Genomic DNA, 24,820 nt, shown 5'->3' with positions numbered 1-24,820 from the left:
ATGCAGAAGAATCGCTTGAACCTGGGAGGCAGAGGTTGCAGTTAGCCGAGATTGCGCCACTGCACTCCAGCCTGGGCGATAAGAACGAGACTTTGTCTCAAGGAAAAAAAAAAAAAAGAAATAGCCTACCTTCTCCACAATTCTATAGTCTATGCATGCACTTTGAATTTATAGGCCACTATAAGATTATTATATCATTTTGCTATATCTGAACAATAATCTCTATTTTATATTTGTTAAGTAGTGATTTTAAAAAATAGAAACTAATGGATCCTAATATGTTTGCTTGCCACAAAAAATTTATTCAATAATTAATTCATGTCTTCCCATACTTTATGGCCTTTTTAAAAGTTCAATCAAATTTGTAGGAGATATATGGTATTGATCTAAAATACACAACAAGTTAAGCTTTTCCAACAAAGATGTATTTACAGATAGAATTAACCCGTGGAAATTCAAGCAATAATTTACCAAAGTCAAAGCTACAACTACCTAGTTTTTAAAAATTATCTAGTAAGTAGTCTCTTCCTTTTGTTGCAAAACGGAAATACATTCTGCTTGTTTCACAGCTCTTTATATTATTACCAAATGCTTGGCAGTAGCAGGAAGTAGAGAAGTACTTTTTTTTTTTTGAGAGATGGGAGTCTTGCCCTGTTTTCCAGGCTGGAATGCTTCTGCTCACTGCAACCTCTGCCTCCCAGGTTCAAGTGAGTCTCCTGTCTCAGCTTGCCAAGTAGCTGGGACTACAGGCATGCACCACCACGACCAGCTGATTTTTGTATTTTTAGTAGAGACTGGGTTTCACGATATGTTGGCCAGGCTGGTCTCGAACTCCTGATCTCAGGTGATCTGCCCATCTTGCCCTCCCAAAGTGCTGAGATTACAGCCCTGAGCCACCACGCTTGGCTCCCCCACAAAAAAAAACCACAAAACAGTCTTTTACTCTTTTTTTTTTTTTTTCCTCTGTGATGGAGTCTCACTCTGCTGCCGAAGCTGGAGTACAGAGGCATGATCTCAGCTCACTGCAACCTCTGCCTCCTGGGTTCAAGCGATTCTCCTTCCTCAGCTCCTGAGTAGCTGGGATTACAGGCATGTGCCACCACGCCTGGATAATTTTTGTATTTTTAGTAAAGATGGGTTTCGCCATGTTGGCCAGGCTGGTCTCAAACTCCTGACCTCAGGTGATCTGCCCTCCTCAGCCTCCCAAAGTGCTGGGATTATGGGCATGAGCCACCATGCCTGGCTTAGTACTCTTCATTTTAGTATTTTAGAAGGGTTGGGATAGAGAATAAGGATGGAGGAGTAGGAAAGCTTGATGCTACTCAATGTAATGAAAATTTAAATTTTTAAAGATAATACATACATTTCAATAATGCATGAATTTCAAATACTATCACAAATAACAGAATAACTATATTTAAAAATCCCCATTTAAGTTTTGTCATGGTTTTCATTTAAATTGTTCTTACATTATTACCAATGGTAAATTATACTTACTCTTTTTAAAAAGTACAAATTAAACCAGCTTTACTAGTAGTAGCTACTAATTTCCCCAAAGAGCTAAGTAGAATACTTCAATAAGGTTATATAAACACATTGAGTACTCACTCATGGTGATGAGAATCTGGAGAAAAATGAACCATTCTCTTGTTACCCACTGGGCCAGGAGTGGGTACCTATAGGGAAATTTAAAAAGAAAAAATAAATTTTAGATTTGTATATAAAACGACCATGGATAATAGTGATATATCAATTTGAGGACATCACTCTAAAATGGAGAATACAAGATTTTCAAATCTCTGACAACATTGCGTGGATCAAAAGTATAATTTAATTCCTGGTAAGAATACTCTACTTGTTTTGGTCTAGTGTATTTCCTCTGCTAGATTTTTTTTTTTTTTTTTTTTGAGATGGAGTCTCGCTCTGTCCCCCAGGATACAGTGCAGTGGCCCAATCTCGGCTCACTACAAGCTCCGCCTCCCAGGTTCACGCCATTCTCCTGCCTCAGCCTCCCCAATAGCTGGGACTACAGGCGCCCGCCACCACGCCCGGCTAATTTTTTGTGTTTTTAGTAGAGACGGGGTTTCACCGTGTTAGCCAGGATAGTATTGATCTCCTGACCTCGTGGTCGGCCCGCCTCGGCCTCCCAAAGTGTTGGGATTATAGGCGTGAGCCACGGCGCCCGACCCCTCTCCTAGATTTTTAAAACTATTTAAAAAAAATCTTGGCCAGGCACAGTGGCTCACGCCTGCAATCCCAGCACTTTGGGAGGCTAAGGTGGGCAGATCACCTGAGGTCAGGAGTTTGAGACCAGCCTGGCCAACATGGTGAAACACCGTCTCTACTAAAAATGCAAAAATTAGCCAGGCATGGTGGCACGCACCTGTAATCCCAGCTACTCGGGAGGCTGAGGCAGCAGAATCGCTTGAGCACTGCACTCCAGCCTGGGTGACAGAGCAAGCCTCTGTCTCAAAATAATAATAATAAAAAAAATTTAAAAAAAAGACTATTTACAATAGTGTAAATATCCTTTTAAAAAACACAGACCAGTGACTTATTATGTTAAAAAAAAAAAGTTTAATTAGATCAGTGTTAAGCAGATATTTCCGAGGACCAATGTATTTGTAGCTAGATCCTAAATATAAATAACATGTATTATAACACATACATTTAAATATATACAAAAACTTAGATCAAGGAAGTGGTGAGCAACTCTTTTCATAGTTTCCCCGAGAAGATAGGAGTCATCTGTGTACTTACATAGTACAAAATACAATTTCATCTAAGGGAAAAATATTTTCACTCCTTTATTTCTAAATAAAATTTAAAATCTGAAGTAAGCTACTCCTATTTTTTTTTTTAGAATTTCACAACTTTCTTATATAGATGGTTCTCAAAGGAAACATAGCACTGCACAAGAATGAATCTATCAATCACAATTGACAAGGCATACATTTACAGCAAAAGGCTTTAAGTTATGTTCCATTTTAACAACAACAAAAAAAACCTTCCGTAATTATAGAAGTGCCATTTATAGAGGATGGAGGCGGGGGGGAAAGCATGAGACAGCAATAAAATTCCTCTTAGAGAACACCCTAACATTTCCAAAACCTTATTTCTTCTCGTATCACTTGGGTTACAAGAATGCCAGCATATACTCAGAAATTCCAAGAAATGCAAATACTGCAAATGTGCACAGATGATGACATTAATAACCCTATGGTTTGAGCACCACAGGTAAACATGTGGCTCAACTCCAGGACTGCATCCTGCATTCATCTCAAAATGAGGTTTTCATGCTATTCCAGTGGGTATCCCTGGAATACCATAATCCATTTTCTACACTGTGGCTATGAGAAAAGCCGACTGTGCCTATGTCATGCTTTGTTAGAGGTTCATGATCACATTATCTCATGGTGGACCTGACACTTTTATTCAGTTGACAGTATGTTCTATGTACAGGCAACTTATTTCCTTTGCCAAGGCTGCTGACAACCTTTTCCACACTATATTAATCTTGTTTACTGACTTTATCTCGGTACAAATATCAGAAAACTAAACTTTTTATCTCAGAGAAAAAATAAACAACGTGTTGACAGAAGCAGAAGCTATTTTCAGGACTAAAATTGCTTGTTTACCTGAAGCTATACTTATGGAAAAATGTTTAAGTCTTGCTCTGGTTTGAAATACATAATCTGAAATTTAATAAATAAAGAAATTTCACATACACCCATGTGATAAATTGCCTGATGAAAACAAAGCAACTGAATACAATAAAACAGAATTTATAGCTAATTTATACCATAATACAAATGTAAGCTTTCAATCTAGTCAGAAATAATCATACTAGGTATTTCTCAGCAATCATATATATGTATAAAAAAACTGTAAGCTCAATTCAATTGCAGCAAGTAACCCACAAAAGATTTACAGTTTCAAGTGTAGATATTTAAATGATTTTACATATTTACCTACTACATGATCCCTTTAAAAAGACAGAGGTGACTATCCTTTGTTGTTATTTTAACTAAATTTTTGTTTTACTTTTAAAGATATGCAAAAACAGGCATAGTTTAGAAATTTACTTTTTTTAATGAAATAAAGCAACATATGATGATCTCTTCAGGGTCAATGTCAGTGGTCTGTCTCAGGAGCAAAATGTTCTTACAATGGGAACCTTTTGCTACTGTGGCAACTAGACACACTTACCTAAAATTTGAGAATAATATCTTTAATATAGAATTCAGCTTGTGGAAAGCAGTGTTGCACTGAAGTTTTAGTGAATTTTAAACTTTAAACCATGTTTAATCTGATTATTAGGAGAATACTTCAAAATACTATCAAACTTCAAGGAACATACTTAAAGAATTCTTTCTAAAAGTTTCATCATTTATTCAAGATAGAAAATAATCTTTACAAAAATTAAAGAAGCAGTTTTAAACATGAGATCAAAGTATTAAATTCTAGCATACAATTAAGTATGGTGACTGTTTTCTTCTCCAAAACATATGCTTTCTAGTGATTTCAGAACTGTCTTAGAAATCACAAATTTTAAGAAGTTGTTTCACTTTAAATATCTAATAAAATATTCACATAGTAAAGTTTATTAGTGAGAAAAATACATTTTATTCCATAAGAATTCCATAAGATTAGATAGGAAACAGGTATTCTGTTCTTTATGAGAAACAGTCTCTTCACAATCCAGTTCTTATAATTGACAAAACCCTGGAGACAATCATTTATGTAATTAGCCAATATTTAGTGTTGATAACCTTAGACATTACATTACATGCCCTGAATTCTTATGATTCATTTGTTAAATATTACTACATAAATAATGACTACAATTCGAAATAAAGGAGATATATTTCTTTTTATTAGATGCTTATCACACAAAGTCTTAAGAAGTAAACTGAAAGTTAGAAAAGAGTTGATGGTTTCTAGATAACATAACTTTTGTGTCCTAATTCTAAAAGATCACATGGGTCATAGATTTTGCTGTTGTTTAAATATTATCAATCTCAGGAAATAAGAATGTAGTAGCAAGAGATGAAAATTTAACAACAGTTGTACAAGTACCACTATCGATTCAGGAGGTCAATATGCACCAATATATTGGAAATTCTGCTAAATGATCAATTATCAATGACAAAATATCTGTTCTCTCAAAGTTATTAGACATATTAAAAGCAATTTCTTATTCTTTTTGTCCCTGATGTATTGACACCAATTTCATGATTTTACTTAAAAGATAAAAAGTTGGTTTTATGTCTCATTTTCATTTAATTGTGTCATTATCAAATCCAATGCATGCCATACTATTCTTTCACAATTACGTAACCAAACAAATAACTTTACAAATCAGGTAAACTTCTCTGAGACACAAGAGTCTTGTAAGATTAATACAGAAGCCATTCAATACGGATGATATCTCACTTATATTCCCAATGATTAAGATTCCTTCTGTAAATTAATGAAGTTTCTTTTCATGTCCACATGTAAGAACAAGAAACCATCATCCTTTCTTCTCTCCTTCTAGTACAGCTGGTCCCCTTCAATTTTGCTCTGCTTTTCAACTATATTTTATTTGCCTTCCAAGTTCTACTCTGCTTCAGTGCCCACACTGACAAACACTTATGTTGGCAAGCTGCCATTCAAAAGAAGGCCTTTCCATTTTGTGAAGACTGGTCAATCAAATATGCCTGGTCTCCAGGCTGTCGGGAGGCACTGCCTCAGGCTCCAGGCCAGTTTGTCAAGACCCAGAGGTTTCTGGTTTTTGTTACGTCAATTATTAATTTGACTCAACTTCTTTGAAGAAAGAAACAAGACTTTTAAGTAAAATAATATTCTAAATGTTTTACAGTAATTCATTTTAATTAATAGACATTCAAATAAATGTGTTGAATATTTATCTGCATATGGAAGAATAAAGGAAGATTCTTTGAAAGCATTTCAAATGAGCGCACTTTTGTTTTTTATTGGTGTTTTAAAAGTTCTGTTACAAGATAGTTGGAGGAATGAATAAAATATTTCATTGTATCATCTATTCTTATTACAGAATGGTCACAAATCACAAAAAGCACAATCCGTTTGGGGATGAGAAACATATTCAAGGAAATAACATTAAAATTACTTTTAAAGCAACATACAAAAATGTAAAAATTACTTTAGAATTGCTTTTAAAGAAAATACAAAAAGTGATAATTCAAGGAACATAAATTGGATATCAGTTATAATATTAAAAGGAAACAAAGTAGTTATCTGATTTAAGAGGAATAAAGAGGAATAAAAAATCACCTCTAAGAAGGGAGTTGCATGCAATTTATCTCCCCCTGCTCCAATCCATCTTACCAATGTGCCAAATTCAACTTTCTAAATTGCTGCTTTTCACATGTCAACTTTCTCATTCCACAGCCATCCATGGCTCTACACTGAAAGTAAAATGAAAACTAATGAGATATGCATGCAAGGCTTTCCCTAAGCTGATCCTTACTTACTTGCCAATGTGATCTAGCACCTTATGCAGCCACCGAGAGCTTCTTATTCTAAATCCAGTACTGCTTACTTGGTACAATTCAACTAGTAACCTAACGCACATATAAAATTATGCTTAACCTTATCATATAATAAGTGATACGTGTTCCCTTTCAGTTGGGTGATTTTAGTTATATTGTTACATTGAACTAATCTTTTTGATGTCTTGATAAAAGTGAAGTTATGGAGCTCCTCTAATTCCAAGGGTTGTTTTGATTTTTTTTTTAAACGGAAAAATATTAGTAAATATAATTCACATAATAATTCATATTTCACCTTTATCTGTCTAGATTTCTATTAAAGTAAAAATGTATTTATATGGCAGGCCAGGAAAAATCCTCATCACTGGCTACAAGAAATGAACAAATTGGTGCATATGAAATATATGCCATAAAAATGAACATCTAATGTATGCCTGGTAATGTGTCTAATGCTAGGGAGAAGTCACTAGAAATCCTTGCCTACCAGATGTTTTAGTTTCAGACAATGTCCTCCTGGAAAGAAATTCAGGAAGGAAGATGATCCATTCCTGAGGACAATTGAATTACAGGAGTGTTCAAAACTGTTGTAGAAAATCACTAAGGTTATACAATATAACTCAGTTTTCCAACGGAGAAAATGCCTCAAAGTTTGGAATTTTATAAAATCTAATAATGGTACAAAAAGTCATACCAGGTTCCTATCATTCATATCTTTAAAAATACCAATATTCACAAGCAATCTTGCTCTTATTAGCAGAGCTCACACTGTATGACTTTTAGGAAAAGACTTTGAACTAGGACCTCTATAGTATGGACTATTCATAGCCTTCATGTTATCTAAATTATAGTATAGTGGGTGAAACTGATTATTTTTACCTGTTAGTCAAGGTTAAAATAAAAATTCTGTATCGTTTGTTACGTTTTTACAATGCAATTTTAAATCTTTCTTGGTAGGACTTAAGCATGAACAAACTGACAAACAATGTGTAATAATGAGCACAAAAGATATATCAAAAATTAACATAATTAGAAATATTTCTATTGTCATTAATAATAATATCCCTATTTTTATTTGTTTAAATTAAGTGTATTTACTTATTTGAGACAAGGTCTCATTCCGTTGCCCAAGCAGGAATACTCACAACTCATAGCTTAATGACAGCTCACTGCACCCTCAAACTCCTGGGCTCAAGCAATTCCCCTGCCTCAGCTGCTGGAGCAGCTAGGACTACAGGTGCGTACCACCATGCCCAGTTACTTTTTAGAATTTTTTTTTTTTTTTTTTTTTTTGAGACTGAGTCTGGCTCTGTCGCCCAGGCTGGAGTGCAGTGGCCGGATCTCAGCTCACTGCAAGCTCCGCCTCCCGGGTTCACGCCATTCTCCTGCCTCAGCCTCCCGAGTAGCTGGGACCACAGGCGCCCGCCACTTCGCCCGGCTAGTTTTTTGTATTTTTTAGTAGAGACGGGGTTTCACCGTGTTAGCCAGGATGGTCTCGATCTCCTGACCTCGTGATCCGCCCGTCTCGGCCTCCCAAAGTGCTGGGATTACAGGCTTGAGCCACCGCGCCCGGCTACTTTTTAGAATTTTGTATAGAGCTGGGGCCTTGCTATGTTTGGTGCGCTGGTCTTGAACTTCCAGCCTCAAGTAATCTTCCCACCTCAGCCTCCCCAAGTACTGGGATTACGGGCATGAGCTACGGTGTCCAGTCACTCCTGTTCTTTATAGCCTGCTTTATGGCTTGCTTTTCATAAACAATGTGCCTAGAGTGAAGAAACATCATTATTCTCAAATAATAGTGAAGAAACTAACACTCACAGAGTTGAGGGCACATGCCCTAGATGATAGGGACTGAATAAGCTAACTTTGAATCAAAATTGTCCAATTTACCACCTAGTACTTTTTCCCCTACAGGGAGACTGCAAAACAAACAAACAAACAAACAAACAAAAAACAAAAACAAAAACACACATCAAAACCAGTGTTTTCTGTATTTGGGGATTTGTCCCAGGAGATGATGGCCTGAATGATGGCCTGAATCTAGAATACACTCTAGGAAAATCTTCAGCCAAGGATAATCTAGACCTTGCCTGTAACTTCTGGGTAGCATGTGGGCTATTTTAAGTATATGCAATGCAGGGCTCGGCAGCACTAAACAGGGTTACCAGCACATATTATAGAAGGACTAACAAGAATAACAAATGGCTCCCCTATTAATCATTACAGCAAAAGAAGGATAACATTTACAAAGTGTAGTAGAGGGGAGTAAACACTCCACGATGAGAATATGTGAAAGAACTTGGGGAAAATTAGAGAACTTAGGCTATTTTTCCTTTGAAAGCAGATATAAATCTAAATACGTGATTACATCTTTAAACCAGAAAGGTTTTGTTAAAAAAAAAAAAAAAAAAAAAAAAACCAGCCAGAAATAAACCACAGAGAAGTACAAGGCTTGCCTTTCTATTGAGGATTAGCCTTCCTAGAGGAATCCGTATGTGTGTTGCAGGGAAGATGCTAACCTTACAGCTGACAGCATTGCATTAAGTAGTGAATAAAGACATAGACTTCAGCTAGTTTCAAAGTGATCTTACTATATTTTTAAGAGCAGCACATATAGTTCTCTATGAAATGACAGAATGAAAATTTCACTAAAGTTTAGAAATATATACATACACATATAGTTGTATGTATGACATTAGCAATTATGTTTTTAACATAAAACTAAACAATATCATTGTTTTAAATCTTCATTTTAAACAATTTTTTTCCTAGTTAAAGCCAGTCTGCATTGATAATTAAGAATTCAGAATTATTGGTCTATTAGAATAATAATACATCTAATTATTAAATACATAAATTCTCATTTCTGGTATACACTACTAATGAAAAATCTAAATGCTTTCACAGAAAAGATTAATCACTACATAATTCAAAAACAAATATAGCAACAACTTTTTTCATACCACTCCATCGTAATACTATTTTTGTTAAGTAAGGAACTAAAAATTAACCGATCAGAATGATGCCCAATACTGATAGTAAAGAGTTTTGCTTTGCCATCCAGTTTTAGTAACAAGCTGTGAGTGGCCTCTACTGGCTGACCAAAGGCTTCCTAAATCCCTTATTTATGAAGCTTGCAATATTACAAGCGTCAAGAAAATAAGGATGTATCCACGTATGTTTACGTAAAATCCACTATGCATAAAGATCTTCTTTTATGAATAAATCACAAAGTAATAAACAAAATTGTATGTAAGATGGTGTAAAAAACTTTTATCATTTCATCCCACTGCTATACGCTTGGATTATATTGGCAATCTATATATCTTCTAAAATTCTAATTTATATACCATGATAATCTAAATGTGGATTTTCTTAATTCATATCAAAGCAATTCACATCTGCATTTAAAAACAAATAGTTTTGGGGACTCGTTCAATACACACACACATACGACTTCTCAAAATTAAGTTTATATTTAGGATTGGCAAACTGACTTTGGAGGCAAACACAAAGAAGACTGAATTTAAAAACTTGAAAGAATTTTTAATTTTAAAAAAGAGATTAATATTTTATGTAATGGTTTATGAAAACACTCTCCTGGAAACATAGTAATCTAAAGCAATTTAAAAAATTTCTACATCGTTGCTCCTATGTTTGGGAGGGAGTAATTTTATATTTAAAATGAAATAGCAGTCAAGAAGGCAAAACCTTGCTTGTATTAGGAAATGTCCATTCAGTATTCATAATAGAGAAGAAAAAATATTTCAGTTTTTGCTCAGCAGCTTCCTAATAATAAAAGCTTCCCGTGTGTGGGAAAATTTGTAATTTGTATTTATCTATTTAAACATATAATCATATATTTGATTCACTTCATCCTTTACCCAATCTATTCACCTGAATATACTCTATTAAAAATTATTAGCAAATATATCTAATGATGTCAAAAGGTGACAACGTTTATTTTAAAAAGTTATTGTTTTCACATGTAACAATATTCCAGTATATTTCAACCTTCATTTCAGAATTCAGTCCCATTATCTTGCCTGCTCAAAATGGTTCAGAGGGTTATCTAGCTGACATATAAGATAACCCTCCATCTCACTAGACACCACAGGGATATGACACACTGACCGGCAGTAAGCCCTTATTATTATCCTGAAATATATAGCACATAATATAGTTGCTGCCAAGGAATTTGTTTATAAAAATCTTTTTTTATCTCTCTGGACATTTAAGTCATTCTTTAAAAGTAATGTTCAACTATTTTAAAGAATTTCATACAATGAATAAACGTTCTATTTTATGTTTAAAGTTTTCATTCCTATTTCCCACAATTTTATTAAAGCTTAAAAAAAAATATAGAAAATAAAAGCCAGAAAGTATTTTCTCCTTGTTGCTTAGGTTATATAGAGCCTATTATACAAAGGATAAGACTTAAAAACAAAAGAGATCTCAATAGTTCATTCCTAGGGAGAATTATGCATATTGAAGCTCAATACACGTAAAATTAATTGTCTTCTTTTTAATTTTTTGTGGGGTAGCAGAAGAGGTCAGAGGGCAATACGGTAGTGAAGATAATGATGAGATTCAGCAAACATGTTTGAGGACATAACACATTATTAATACAGCTTTTTGAAAAAAATTCTACAGGCACATTTAAAAAATTTATTTAAGACTATAAGCAGACTAGGAAAACTTTTAAGTGCTTGCTTATAAACTACTTAAATTATTTCGGTACTCAAAATCACATGATCAACATTTCGGCAGCTAAAATTTATTTTCTTTCCACATTATTCAACAATGTGTCACATCATCCATTGTTCATACTTTTTGAACTGGGTATTATTTCTACTATTTTTCAAACTATTTTTATAAACTAGTCAATTTCTTCTTAACCTGATAGTGGTGTTGCATAAAACCTTAATTTACATCAAGGGAAAAAATTACAGCTGGTTTTCATAATTAAAAATGTATTTCTAAGAATCTCAAGGACAAATGGTAATTTATAAGAAAAATGCTGATAGTCTCAACACTTCTATACTGACAACTTAACATGATTTATATTTAGCAAATAAAACACTTAAAATAGTGCTCTGTACAAGCTGTTCTAAAGCAAACACGCAGGCAATCATTCAATCATTCAATCTTATTTGATGCAGTTCAAGACCTTATTATACTGTTAATTGCACTAAAAATTTCCACAGCTAAAAAAAAAAGTATGTCATCATGATTTGATAAGGGAGGGAAAAAGCACAAATGTACAATATATTGCAAACTATTTGCGGTATGAATAAATGAGTGAATGAGTTAATTAAAAAGAGGTCAAATATTAGTTAACAAATAGCAGTATAAGTATAATCTTAGCATATTACATACTCAATAAATGACAACAAAAATCCCAAGTAACCTAAAACTTTTAACATTTTTTGGCCAATATCTATTTTAAGTAAATAACCACAGTCAGACTCTCACATTTTTGAAATAGTTAATAGCTTTACCTTGATAGAAGTAAATGTCTATCCCAAGTCTGGTTGTTTATAGCAAGGGACTGCAACCAGGCCACACAGCACAAGGTGAACAGCAGATGAGCAAGCAAAGCTTCATCTGTATTCACAGCTGCTCCCCACTGCTCACATTAGCACCTGAGCCCTGCCTCCTGTTAGATCAGTGGTGGCATTTAATTCTCATAGGAGTGTGATCCCAATTGAATTGTGCATGCAAGGGATCAAGGTTGTGTGTTCCTTATGAGAATCTAATGCCTGATGATCTGTCACTGTGTCCCATCAGCCCCAGAGGGGACTGTCTAGTTTCAGGAAAACAAACTGAGTGCTCCCACTAATTCTACATTATGGTGAGTTGTAGAAGGTTTTCATTATGTATTGCAATGTAATAATGATATAATTATTTCATTATGTATTACAATGTATTAATAATAGACATACAGTGCACAATAAATGTAATGTGCTTGAGTCATCCCCAAACCATCCCCCTACCCCCAGTTTGTGGAAAAACTGTCTTCCAGGAAACCAGTCCCTTGTGTCAAAAAGGTTGGAAAGCACTGGTTTACAAAGTCAGTCAGGCAGCCAGAGATAACTCACTTCCCGTAAGGTGCGTTCTGGACAATAAGAGGTATGTGTAGTCACCAGGTAGTGAAGTTTCTAAGGAAAGTTCAAGTGACTAACTCAGTTGGCATGTGCCTTGTGCCCTTCTTTGTACTTCATGGTACCTGGGATACGGCCAATAACATCAATTTTTTTTTTTTTTTGACTAGGAGTTAAAGACCAAAAGAATCAAAGGTTTCCATCATGGCATCTTTTATCAGGGTAACCAAGCCACCAAGTGCCTTTCTATGTCAGGGGGGAAACAAAATACAACAACCCAGCATTATATGGCTACCTTATTATGTACACCAAGCTCAATTCGTAATTAATAATAATGAAGCCAATTATATCCATTAAATTCTATATTTAGTCCTAGAAAACAACGTGTCATTTGGTGGACCAGGAATTCACTAATAAGAGAGGAGATTGTAAACAACTTCTTCATATGCCCAGCACTCGGGTGCTATATGGAAGATTCTAATGAATTGCACAGTATCAACCCTACTAGCTAATATGTTGCAGACTTAAAACATAAAACCATCTAAAGATTAAACAACTACTAAACTGTGTGCATTTAGTTATAATTGCAACAGAAGTTAAAAAACAAAACAAAACAAAACAAAAAAACATTAAAGCCCAAATTAGCAAATGTGGCTTTTGGAGGAGATGAGACTTACGCTGAGTGTTAGAGCTGGCTAGGCTCTAAGCCAACGGAAGGAGGGGTGACTATATGCATAAACAAGTTTTGAATCAAAAGGGTATATATATTGGAAATGAGAAAATAAACCTGACTAGAAGTTCATAGGAAATAATGGTTGGATAGGTAACAAAGGTTCAGAAATCTAAGAATATTGTTCATCCTGTAAAATAATCTCTATGTTCAAGTCTTTAAAAATTAAGCTAGATTTTCGTGACTAATAGATATCATCAGACTCTGTCAAGGGTGGCCAGGTAAAAATAAAAAGACACAGATAAGATGTTTTCATGTATTGAATTTCCATATTTTTACCTTTACTTCTTTATTGCTTTCTGGATCCTATGTCAAGAGCTTGAACATGGTTTCTTCTACACACAGCAGGATGAGGCAAACCCTTCTGCCTATGACTAGGACCTGAGGCATTCTGCCCCTTCCTACTCCTTGGTGTATGGAAAGGAGAACTAGGCTGAAGTAGGAGGAGTAAGTCAGAAACCAACATTCTAATGATCTCCATGCCTCTTGCATAAAGTAAGGTGGAAGGTCAGAGAAGCATGAGGGGACTGAGGGATGTTTGCTTCCTGAGGTACAGTCGGGGAGTAACATGTCTAGAAGAGGTGCCACATTTGAACTGGCACCTTGTCCAACAGGCCACAGTAGTAAAAATGCTGCATTTGTGGAAGGTGGAGGCCAGACAGATAGCCTGAGAGAACGCTGCTGGTTCCCCAAGGTCTGAGTATGTGAGACAGGTGATCCAGGAGTTTCTGTACCCTAATGAGGGGACCAGGGGGTGAGGACTGTCTTGGGATTCAAGAAAGCACAGGGACTTGAAGATCTGAGGCAAATGGCTGGAATCTGTGGGCTTCAGTAATGGGTACCAGAATAATACCCCCAAAGGCCAAATGGAACCAGACTCACAGAAGTGAATGTAGTGCCAGTGTTCAGTCCAGACCAGCTAGAGGTCAGCAAGCAAAGAATAGTGATTGGACAGAGAGATGATGCATGGATCTGAGGTAATAGATTCCCCCATAATCCTCCCTAGGACACATAAGCTCTGTAGTGCCACCTTGGAGAGAAAGAGATGGGGAGAGAGGAGAACTGCAAGAGCAAGCATTTGTTAAAAAGGGGCTGAGTTACCCAAAGAAATAGTTTATACAGAGATAACTGTAACTGAAAAATCTGTTTCACTTTCTCCTGCGGTTTGGATATGGTTTGTTTGTCCCCACCAAAACTTATGTTGAAATTTGGTCCCTGGCATGATGGTATTGGGAGGTGGGGACTAGTTGGAGGTGTTTGGGTCATGAGATCTCTTAAGAATGGTTTGGTTCCCTCTGCATGGTAGTGAGTTCTCCTGCTGGAAGACTAGATTAATGCTTGTAGAAATGGATTAGTTCCCCTCCAGAGTAAGTTGTTAAAAAGCCAGGCCATTGCTCAGGTTTCCCTCTTCACACATGTCTGTTTCTCCTTTGATCTTCTCCTCCATGTTATGATGCAGAACAAGAGCCCTCACCTGAAAACAGTGCTGTACCCTTGAAATTCTCAGCATGCACAACTGTGAGCTAAATAAACCTCTTTTCTTTATAAATTATTCAGTCTTGGGTATTTTGTTATAGCAACACGAAACAGACTAAGATAATTCCCAGATTCCTGTTCCTCCACCAATGTACTTCTTTCCCCACTTTCCCCACACCAGGCACTAACAGGCAGAAGCTCATGAGAAATAACAAATGCAGCCGGGCGCGGTGGCTCACGCCTGTAATCCCAGCACTTTGGGAGGCCGAGGCGGGCGGATCACAAGGTCAGGAGATCGAGACCACAGTGAAACCCCGTCTCTACTAAAAATACAAAAAATTAGCCGGGCGCGGTGGCGGGCGCCTGTACTCCCAGCTACTCGGGAGGCTGAGGCAGGAGAATGGCGTGAACCCGGGAGGCGGAGCTTGCAGTGAGCCGAGATCGCGCCACTGCACTCCAGCCTGGGCGACAGCGCGAGACTCCGTCTCAAAAAAAAAAAAAAAAAAAAAAAAAAAAAGAAATAACAAATGCAGTAAATAAAGAAGCTACATTTTCTCTCACCCAAGAGTTAACTTTTTGCTCACCACACTTACAAACTGACATCAACTCTTCAGAACATATTCATGAATACAGGAATTATCCTTACAAATTAGAATAGATAAAAATCTTTCAATGTATCCACAATAGTAAAGTACTAAATAATAGTTTAAGCTTTCTTGCTGTTTCATAGCAAAATACCACATAATGTATGTCATGCTTTTCAATCTACAGGTTACAAAATCAACAGTGACAAAGACATAACCTTTGTAATAAGTCTACAAAGTAATATGGAGTCCTAGTGGTAATTCTTGTTATCCAATGCAGTGATCACAATGAAATATGCTACCCACCAAGTTTAACAAAATAAACTTAAATTTGTGGATTTCATCATTTTTTCTCCCTCCAGTATAAAGTAGTTCTCAATAGAAGAGCATAGAGATGAAAACTGGGCTATGGAGCCAGACTGCCCAGGTCCAAATACTAACTTCTCCATGTTTCAGTGTTATGACTGTGTGAATTTCCTCATCTACAAAATGGAGGTGGATAATAGTACCTATTTGATTGCTTTATTACAAAAATTAAATGAGATCATTTGTAAAGCATATAGATCAGTGTATATTAGCTATTATTATTTGTATTAATTGTTTCACAGTCTAATGAAAAGTACAATCTCAATAATAAGATGACAATAAATGTTACAGAGGATGTTAACAAGAATAAGGAGTTTTGTAGGGTTGGTGGGAGTGGGAGCAAGGAAGGTGTGTGTACACAGAAAAATGGTGCCATCAAAGATGTTTATTTATTGGGGCCATCACCACTTCTTTCCATGAATTAACTGAAACCATCTTGGTGGGGTTTGATAAAAATTAAACGAATAATTTTTTTCTCGTGATTGTTTCAGAAGAGCAGATACATACCTAGTTTACAAAACACTCATTGTTTAAAAATAGTTTCTTAAAGCCTGTGGTACTTAGTCTAAATTATAAAACTTAATTCAATAATTTCCACAAAGACATTATTGGTGACTGTATAGGCTGATAATTCTGATGCTTTTCAATTAGTGTAAAGGTCATGAGTTAAAATAAAATAGAGAAGTATTTTAGCTATAATAATCGTCACTAAATTGAATGTTTCACAGCTGATTTGCTTTTCTTGGCCAATTCTAAGGGCCTGAAAACTTGAACAGGCAGACCAGTTGAATACATGGTATTCAGTTGCTGGAAGAAATAAAGTGAACGCACTTCCTCCCAAGCCCAGTTACACACACACACACACACACACGCACACACACATGCACACACAGAGACACACACACACACTTTTATTTAATTTTATACAAAACAATGCAGAACTTTGAAGGCTTCTCTGATCACACACAACAGAGGTAATTTCTTTATACAATTTTAATTCCTATATGTCTCTGTATCTTTCTTATATCACTTAACATACTGCCTGCCTCATGTTAGCATTACACATATGTTTGTCTTCTCTATAATAATATGATTCTCAAAAGCAGAGGCTATATATTATTTACTGTTGTATTGCCACCAGGATCTGGCACATTTGCCTACACTGAACCATGTGCTGAATTAGTCAAAAGCACAAATATTTTTCATGAGAGCTGATTAGCATTTTGCAATAATCATAAAAATTCAGTCTATACTTCAAGTAATTCACAAACAGGTTTTAAATACTATAGTATTTCAAAAATCTTGATATGGTGTTTTTGAAGTCATACTGCCATCTGCATAATTAAAACCACTTAATACCAATCTCATGAAATAGTACACACACATACACACACACACACATACACATACACACATATACAAAACCAGTAGAGAATACAAAGAGAATCAACTGACTACAGGCATATAATTTACTCAGTTCTTTGCATAAAGAGTAGTTAATAATTTTTAAAATATAGAAAATGAAAGAGATGCTCATTACTATAATTAATGAACACCTAAAACATTTTTGACAAGTTGGTCAAAACAGAGGAAAAAAGAATACAAGAAAAAAGAAAAACAAATTGCTGAATTATCTTTCTGGGTAGCACACTGTTAAGAAATTCGTTGACAAAGGATGCTGTCAAGCACTAGCATATACTCTGAGACTATGGCAGGATATATCATATGTGCTTACAAACCGTTCTAGAAGCTACCTACAAAGAGAAGCATGTATGCATCAATATAATTAAGAAACTGGAAATCACCAATTATTTCTTGAATTGTTTCACAGTATTAACTATGAGTTCTGTGAACATTAAACCACACCATGGAATCTGAAACAATAGGATATTGTCTATCATAGTCAGTCTGTGAAACATGGACATAATGTCACTGCAACCCAACTCCACTGGACCGGTACACAAACAGAATCCCAAGTAGTACACTCCACTGGGCTGTGAGCAACTCCAGGTGCAGGTGCACTGTTTTATTCTTCTGTCCTCTGTGATTAACCCAGTATGTACTCAGTAAATAGTATCCATTACTATTGATTTCAACAAACAATGATTGAGCACTTCCTAGGTGGCAGAAACTCTCAGAAGCTGCATATTAAATATTTCTAATGCTCACAACTCTGCAAGATTCTAATTATTATCTCAATCTTACAAATGAGGCTCGGAGAGATTAAAACAACTTAGCTAAGGCCACCTACCTGACAAGTAGCATAGCCACTATTTTGGTCCAGAAATGTCTGGTTCATTGACTCAACAAAAAACATATTGAACCCTGACTATGTATCCTGAGCAAGGAGGAGGAGATGTATTGGTGAACAAAACTGAAAAGGCCCCTGCATTTATGGGACTGACATTTTACTCTAGGGAGTCACAATGAATAAAACAAACAGACAAGAACACTACAGATTTTAGAAAATGAAATGAAGGAAATAAATAAGAAGGTGGTAGGGAAGAGGAACCCCAGCTGACCTGACCCCTGAAGGATAAGATGGAGCAGCCAATCAAAGGGCAGGAGGAATGAAACATTCCTAGACAAAGGAAGTAGGATATATGAAGGCCTGGAAGCAAGGAAGAGTTTACATGATCAAGGAGTAGGATGGAAGTCTGTGTGGGGAAGGAAAGACGGGTACAATGTGAGGTCAGAGAACAGAACAGGGTCCCACTGGCCTTAATTGTAAAAAGTTGTGCTCTTTCCTTATCTTTTGTTTTTTTGAGACAGGGTCTCGCTCTGGCACCCGGGCTGGAGTGCAGTGGTGCCGTCATAGCTCACTGCAGCCTTGACCTCCCAGGTTCAAGTGATCCTCCCACCTCAGCCTCTGGAGTAGCTGCGACTGCAGGTGTATACCACCATGCCCACCTGGCTAATTTTTTTTTTTTTTTTTAGAGATGGGGAGATGGGGTTTCACCATGTTGCCCAGGCTGGTCTTGAACTCCTGAGCTCAAGTGATCTGCCTGCCCCAGCTTCCCACAGTGTTGGAATTACAGGCATTAAGCCACCACACCCAGCCTGCTCTTTTCTTTATAACAGCAATTCTCAAACTTCATACTCTTAAAAATGATGGAGGACTACTAAGAGCTTTTGTTTATGTAGATTATATCTATTGATATTGAGTGCTAATTTTTAAAAAACTGTGCTAATTTTTAAATTCAAGAATCTACAAGAACACACTTCCTGGAGACTAGAAAATACCACTGTACAGTTGGGAAAAAATAAAGTTGAAAAAGACAAATAATATCTTAGTGTTATGAAAACAGTTTTGCCCCTGAGGACCCACTCGAAGAGTCTCAGGGACCCCCAGTGGTTTCCAGATCACACTTGGAGAAGCATTGCCACATGCCGTGGTTGTCCAAGTGTGGTTCTCAGACTAGGACTAGCAGCATCTAGAGACTAGGAACTGTCTCTTACTCAACTGTGTTTCTCCCATACATTGCTCAGTGTCTGGCACATGGCAAATATGAAATAGAACAATACTCACTTGTTGACTTAAGTATTTATGTTTTCTCTTGATATTGAGATTGGTATCTCCATGAAAGTCATGCCAGATACTTTGTTCTGAATCATATATAACAGAATCCTAGGTGCACAGGTTTTCATTAAGCCCTTTTTATTGAATATAGATATAGATTTGATAAATAGCAATGGGGATAACAAATATAATTAGCAAGAAAACTCTGTGCCCTTTTAGTGATGTATAGAAATACTTAAATGAATATAAAATAAGATCTATCAAAAAGATTCTTATAGCCGGGCGTGGTGGCTGACACCTGTAATCCCAGCACTTTAGGAGGCCAAGGTGGGCGGATCACCTGAGGTCAAGAGTTTGAGACCAGCCTGGCTAACATGATGAAACCCCCCCTCTACTAAAAACACAAAAATTAGCCATGCATAGTAGGGGGGTGCCTGTAATCCCAGCTACTCAGGAGGCTGAGGCAGAAGAATCGCTTGAACCCAGGAAGTGGAGGTTGCAGTGAGCCAAGATCATGTCACTGCATTCCACTCTGGTCAACAGAATGAGACCCTGTCTCAAAAATAAATAAATAAATAAATGAAAATAAAAAGATTCTTACAGTTCTTATAATTAATTGCCCTCTCCTATAAAATACAGACCATACTTTATGCCACCCACATTTTGAAGATTTAGGAACAGCCATAAAAACATCCTAGCAAACATTCATTCTCAAATCAAACACTAGACTGTAATTTAATCTTATTATCAACTGGGTAAAGTATTAGCTTTTAAGTAAAAATTGCCCATCTTCTTATTAGTGAGCATGGCCTTGACGGTCCAGTTAACTTTCACCTATAAAATAAGGCCATTTTTCACATTCAAAATGAAATTCTGTGTTAAACTCCTTCTTCCATTTATAAAATTACTTACAGTCTGTGAAAAAAAAAAAAACATTTAAGATACATAAAGATAATAAAAGCTCACAACTGGTACCCTCTGCACTCACCACCACCTGGATTAAGCAAAAATTAATTGTCCTCTTTAAAGCCGGATCCTTTCGGCACTTTCCCAATTCTCACAGGGTGACCAGATGTCACATGACCACACAGTTGGATAGGGTACAAAATTTATTGCACCATGAGCTGTAAAGGTACTAACTACATTCAGTTCAGGATACTGCAGATGTCTGTCTCAGTTACTTAGCTCAACTTGGCACTAAATAATTGGAGATTAGTTTGAGTGTTTAAGTCAACTGTCTTGTTCAAATTCATGCTTTGTCACTTTCTAGCTATTTAGTTATTTAGTACTTCCGTTGCCTTACAGGTAAAAAGTCAATAATAGTAAACCTGCTTTATAGGGCTGTTATGAAAATTACATGAGTTAATACACATAAAGTGCTTGGAAAAATGCCTGGCACATAGTAAGGACCCAATAATGCTAGTTCTTATGCCTAGCAGATTAGTCCCAATCTGCTTTACCAACAGGCTTGACATTTCAACTCAGACCTAGTTATTAGGACTACTCATTCCTGGAACTGTTGCTGGTTTTTAGTTTCAATCACTTAACTTAATCGAAATAGAAAAAATAAATTCCTCTGTATTACACTGTTACCTCAATTTGCCAAGTATCTACTTACTCAACTTCAGTTGAGTGGGTGAGTTGACATTGAGGTAACAGTCTAAAAAGGAAGTTTTTATTCTAAGTTAATGTATAAGATTACTACTACTATTATTATTATTATTATTATTATTATTATTACTAGAGACGGAATCTCACTCTGTAGCCCAGGCTGGAGTGCAGTGACGTGATCCCGGCTCACTGAAAGCTCCGCTTCCTGGGTTCACGCCATTCTCCTGCCTCAACTTCCAGAGTAGCTGGGACTACAGGCGCCTGCCACCACGCCTGGCTAATTTTTTTTTGTATTTTTAGTAGAGATGGGGTTTCACCGTGTTAGTCAGGATGGTCTTGATCTCCCGACCTTGCGATCTGCCTGCCTCGGCCTCCCAAAATGCTGCCTGGCCAAGTTAATGCACAAGATTGTTTTGAGTAAAAGCCAGAAAGAAGACTGTTCAAAATGCATCCTGTGTACCTAAAATACTACCTAGAATATTTGTTGAATGAATAGACAACTGACTCCGGTTTTACGAGAACAACCCCCAGTGTACTTGGAATTGGAACTAAAAACCAGCAATGAAGGAATGAGCAGCCTACCACAAACTCTGGAAATAGTTCCACCTTATCATCTCTACTGATTTCAGACAACAAAAACGTTTTTAAATTTTTAAATTTCTTTTAACTTTGCCCTTCCCTTTTTCTTCCTCAAATCACTTACACTGTCTGTTTTTGTATACGCTAAGAATCACATGAAGCTCCTTATATCCAAATAAATTCATTAGAATCTCTCTCAAATTAACATCTTTTCCTAAAGCCCAATTTTAAAATTTTATTAGTATTTATTTACTTGTTTTTGGCTACCGGCAAACACCAGTACTTTTTTAGTCTCATAGGTGAGAAAATCTGGGAGTCATCTGTTAATGACTAACAGGATAGTACAGAAGAAAGGAGTGCTTTGCAGTCAGATGAAGCAATCTCTTACTATGCAACCTAGCTATGTTAATTAACTCACTCTGTGCCTCAATAATCTCAGCCATAAATTGATTCTAATTCTGATTTCATAGATTTTCTGTAAGGATTAAAAAGAGAAAATACATAGAAAAAATTGTAAGCACAACACTCTGGCAAACAAGAGGCACACATGCACTGAATATTTTATGAGGACTTTAGTACCAGAAACTGCCACTCTTTTGCTTCTTATTTTCTTTTTCTTTCATTCAAACTGATAGTCTCCATTTATCCAAATAATTTGCTGATTTCTTCTGTAGTGTATTCTCCATTTCTATTAGCCTATTTCTAATTTTTTTGGAAATTCCATCGCAATTAAGGTGAATACTATATAATTTTGAACTTAATTGCTTGCTTTCTAGTGATTAGGAAGGTTTTACCTAGATGGTAACCTCTATGAGTACACTAAATCTGTAATCAGTAACTATATTCTTTAAAAAACAGATGTATGGCTGGGTGTGGTGGCTCACACCTGTAATCCCAACACTTTTTGGGAGGCCGAGGTGGATGGATCACGAGGTCAGGAGTTTGAGACCAGCTTGAACAACATGGTGAAACCCCGTCTCTACTAAAAAAATACAAAAATTAGTCAGGTGTGGTAGCGCATGCCTGTAATCCCAGCTATTCGGAAGGCTGAGGCTGGACAGTTGCTTGAACCAGCGGAGGTTGCACTGAACGGAGATTGTGCCACTGCACTCCAGCCTGGGTGACAGAGCGAGACTCCTTCTCAAACAAAACAAAACAAACAAATCAACCAGCCAAACAAACAGAGGTATGAGCTTTGATAAGTCACTTTAAGTCATTGGATCTTGATTTTCGAATGTTAAAAAAATTCAGTATTTTCTCTAAAATCCTTTGCATCAAAAACATTTGGTGATTCTATGTTGAGTTCTTAGGTCATTTTCATACAGATTAGAAATCAAAGAAAAGGAGTCCTTTTCGGTTTATTCCCTCTCTCTGAATTTCCTCAGCTTTTTGTTCATTCCATTAATAACACACTTACCACATTATATTAAGCACATGTCTACCCTGCTAGGTAGAAAATCCCTTGACAACAGGGTCTGTTTCAGTTAATAAACTTTGTATCTGGGCTACTTAAGACAGTGTGTGGAACATAGTAGGTGTTCAATATATGTTTGCTACATTGAAATTAATTATCTTAAGAAGTATGAGATGGGAAAACATTATAAGGCTTTATAATTATAATATATAAAGGTTATAATTATAATATATAAAGGTTATAATTATATATTATAAAGATTATAAGTGCTTTGCACTGATAACAGGTATTCTCTTTCTAAAACCCTGTCTCTCCTAACTACCCTCTCACTACTATCACTGTCCCAATGCTACTCAAAATATTAAAATATGAGGTGAAAGAATCATTACTGCAACAAATGAAACCACTTTGGTCTTACGTGATGAAAATGGTGAAACGAAAGAGTCAAATTCATCAAAGTACAATCAAACCACTGAGGTCTTAAATGTCCATTTAGACTAAATAAGGAAAAAAGGAAATGCTTAAATTAATTTGATGAATACAACTTTTCCCACTAATTCAATCATCTGGATAATTCCAAGAATTTCAATTTGACAATAACATAGAAATTTCATCATTCAAGATTTTCTCACTGCAATTCAGTTTTTTAATATCAAAAATTACAAAACTTCTTTAAAGATAGTAAGCAGATTATAATATCTAAGTACTATACATATTTATTTCTTTCAGTAATAAACACTAAGTTTTTAATTACACAGACGTTACCTCCTCCTTACCACGATCCTTTATTTTTAGACTGTATAAAGATGAAGTAAGTACAAAACTATTCTCTCAGCCCTACCTTTCCATTAAAAAATGAATTGATTCTAACTTAGATAGATTCCTGTAGGTATCAACTAAAAAATCTACGTCCATTAAAAAAAATAAAGTTTGAACTCAAGGAATTTTGCAAGAGAATATTCAAGAGATCCAAAAGGCATGACATATTCGTTCATGCTTTTGTGGCAGTTCTAATGATGTGACTCACATACATGAAGCAGGTTCATGACAAGTTAGCTGAGCATTCACATTTCAATACACCTTTGTACACCTAAATTTCATTACATCAATCTTATTTAAGATTTGCAGATTCCGTAAATTTGGGGTTAATGTTACTAAAATGTTATGTGCTATGTAGTTTATTTTATTGGCAGAATTTTCTTTAATAGCTTTATAAATAATTTAGTCTTGTGTTTACAGAATCCTTAATAGTCTGAAGGGTCAAAATGGTTTTTAGTTATACTTCACCAGATTTTATGGGGAAAATAATATGTAATTACATTTTCCCATTTGCAGATACATGAAGGTCTCAGGACAAATCTCTTGCAAATATCAAGGGTCTACTGTAATCGTTTCCAGTCTGCGCATTGAAACTTAGCAAATGGGTAACACCCTGGCCTCTCCATTCTGACTGTGGCTTGGATTGGAAGGTTAATCACCATGAAGAACAGAAGAGCTGAACCTTAATGTTAAGGTGGGCATAAATCCTAAGCCACAATGTATGCTTTTAAAAATATATATATACCAATAGGCTCTTTGGGTTACTATGGGCCAAGTTATGTCCATCATAGTCATACTTAACAGTGTTGGGTCCTAATTTTTCACACAGTTATGAATGCTATACTGTCAAACAGCATGGGCATTTAGGGATAGATTCATGCTGATGCCTTGTGCTGACTACCATCACCGCCCCCTTTATCAAATCACTTTCTTATACCCTCTGCTTATCTAAAAGCAGATGAAAAGGTGTATCAATGTGGACAAGATTTGCCATTTGGGGTGTGGGTGTGGGTATGGCATATGAGTTTAATAGAATTTCTGTGTGTTGATAATTAAATAGTTCCATATGTGAAAGTTAATTAAATCCATAATTCCATATAGGAAA

The 24,820-nt window shown here is 36.0% G+C and overlaps 1 protein-coding gene across 1 annotated transcript in view; it reads right to left on the bottom strand.

Moving 5' to 3' along the window:
- GPATCH2 (G-patch domain containing 2) overlaps positions 1 to 24,820 on the bottom strand; it is a 211,379-nt gene that overhangs the window by 94,965 nt on the left and 91,594 nt on the right. The window contains exon 6 of the mRNA XM_025397492.1: positions 1,609 to 1,676. Within this exon, the coding sequence (XP_025253277.1) occupies positions 1,609 to 1,676 (68 nt within the window). The remainder of the gene's footprint in view (positions 1 to 1,608; positions 1,677 to 24,820) is intronic.

The sequence above is a fragment of the Theropithecus gelada genome, chromosome 1 (assembly GCF_003255815.1).
Source record: "Theropithecus gelada isolate Dixy chromosome 1, Tgel_1.0, whole genome shotgun sequence".
NCBI classification, from domain to species: domain Eukaryota; kingdom Metazoa; phylum Chordata; class Mammalia; order Primates; family Cercopithecidae; genus Theropithecus; species Theropithecus gelada.
This window is presented reverse-complemented; position numbering and strand designations above follow the sequence as displayed.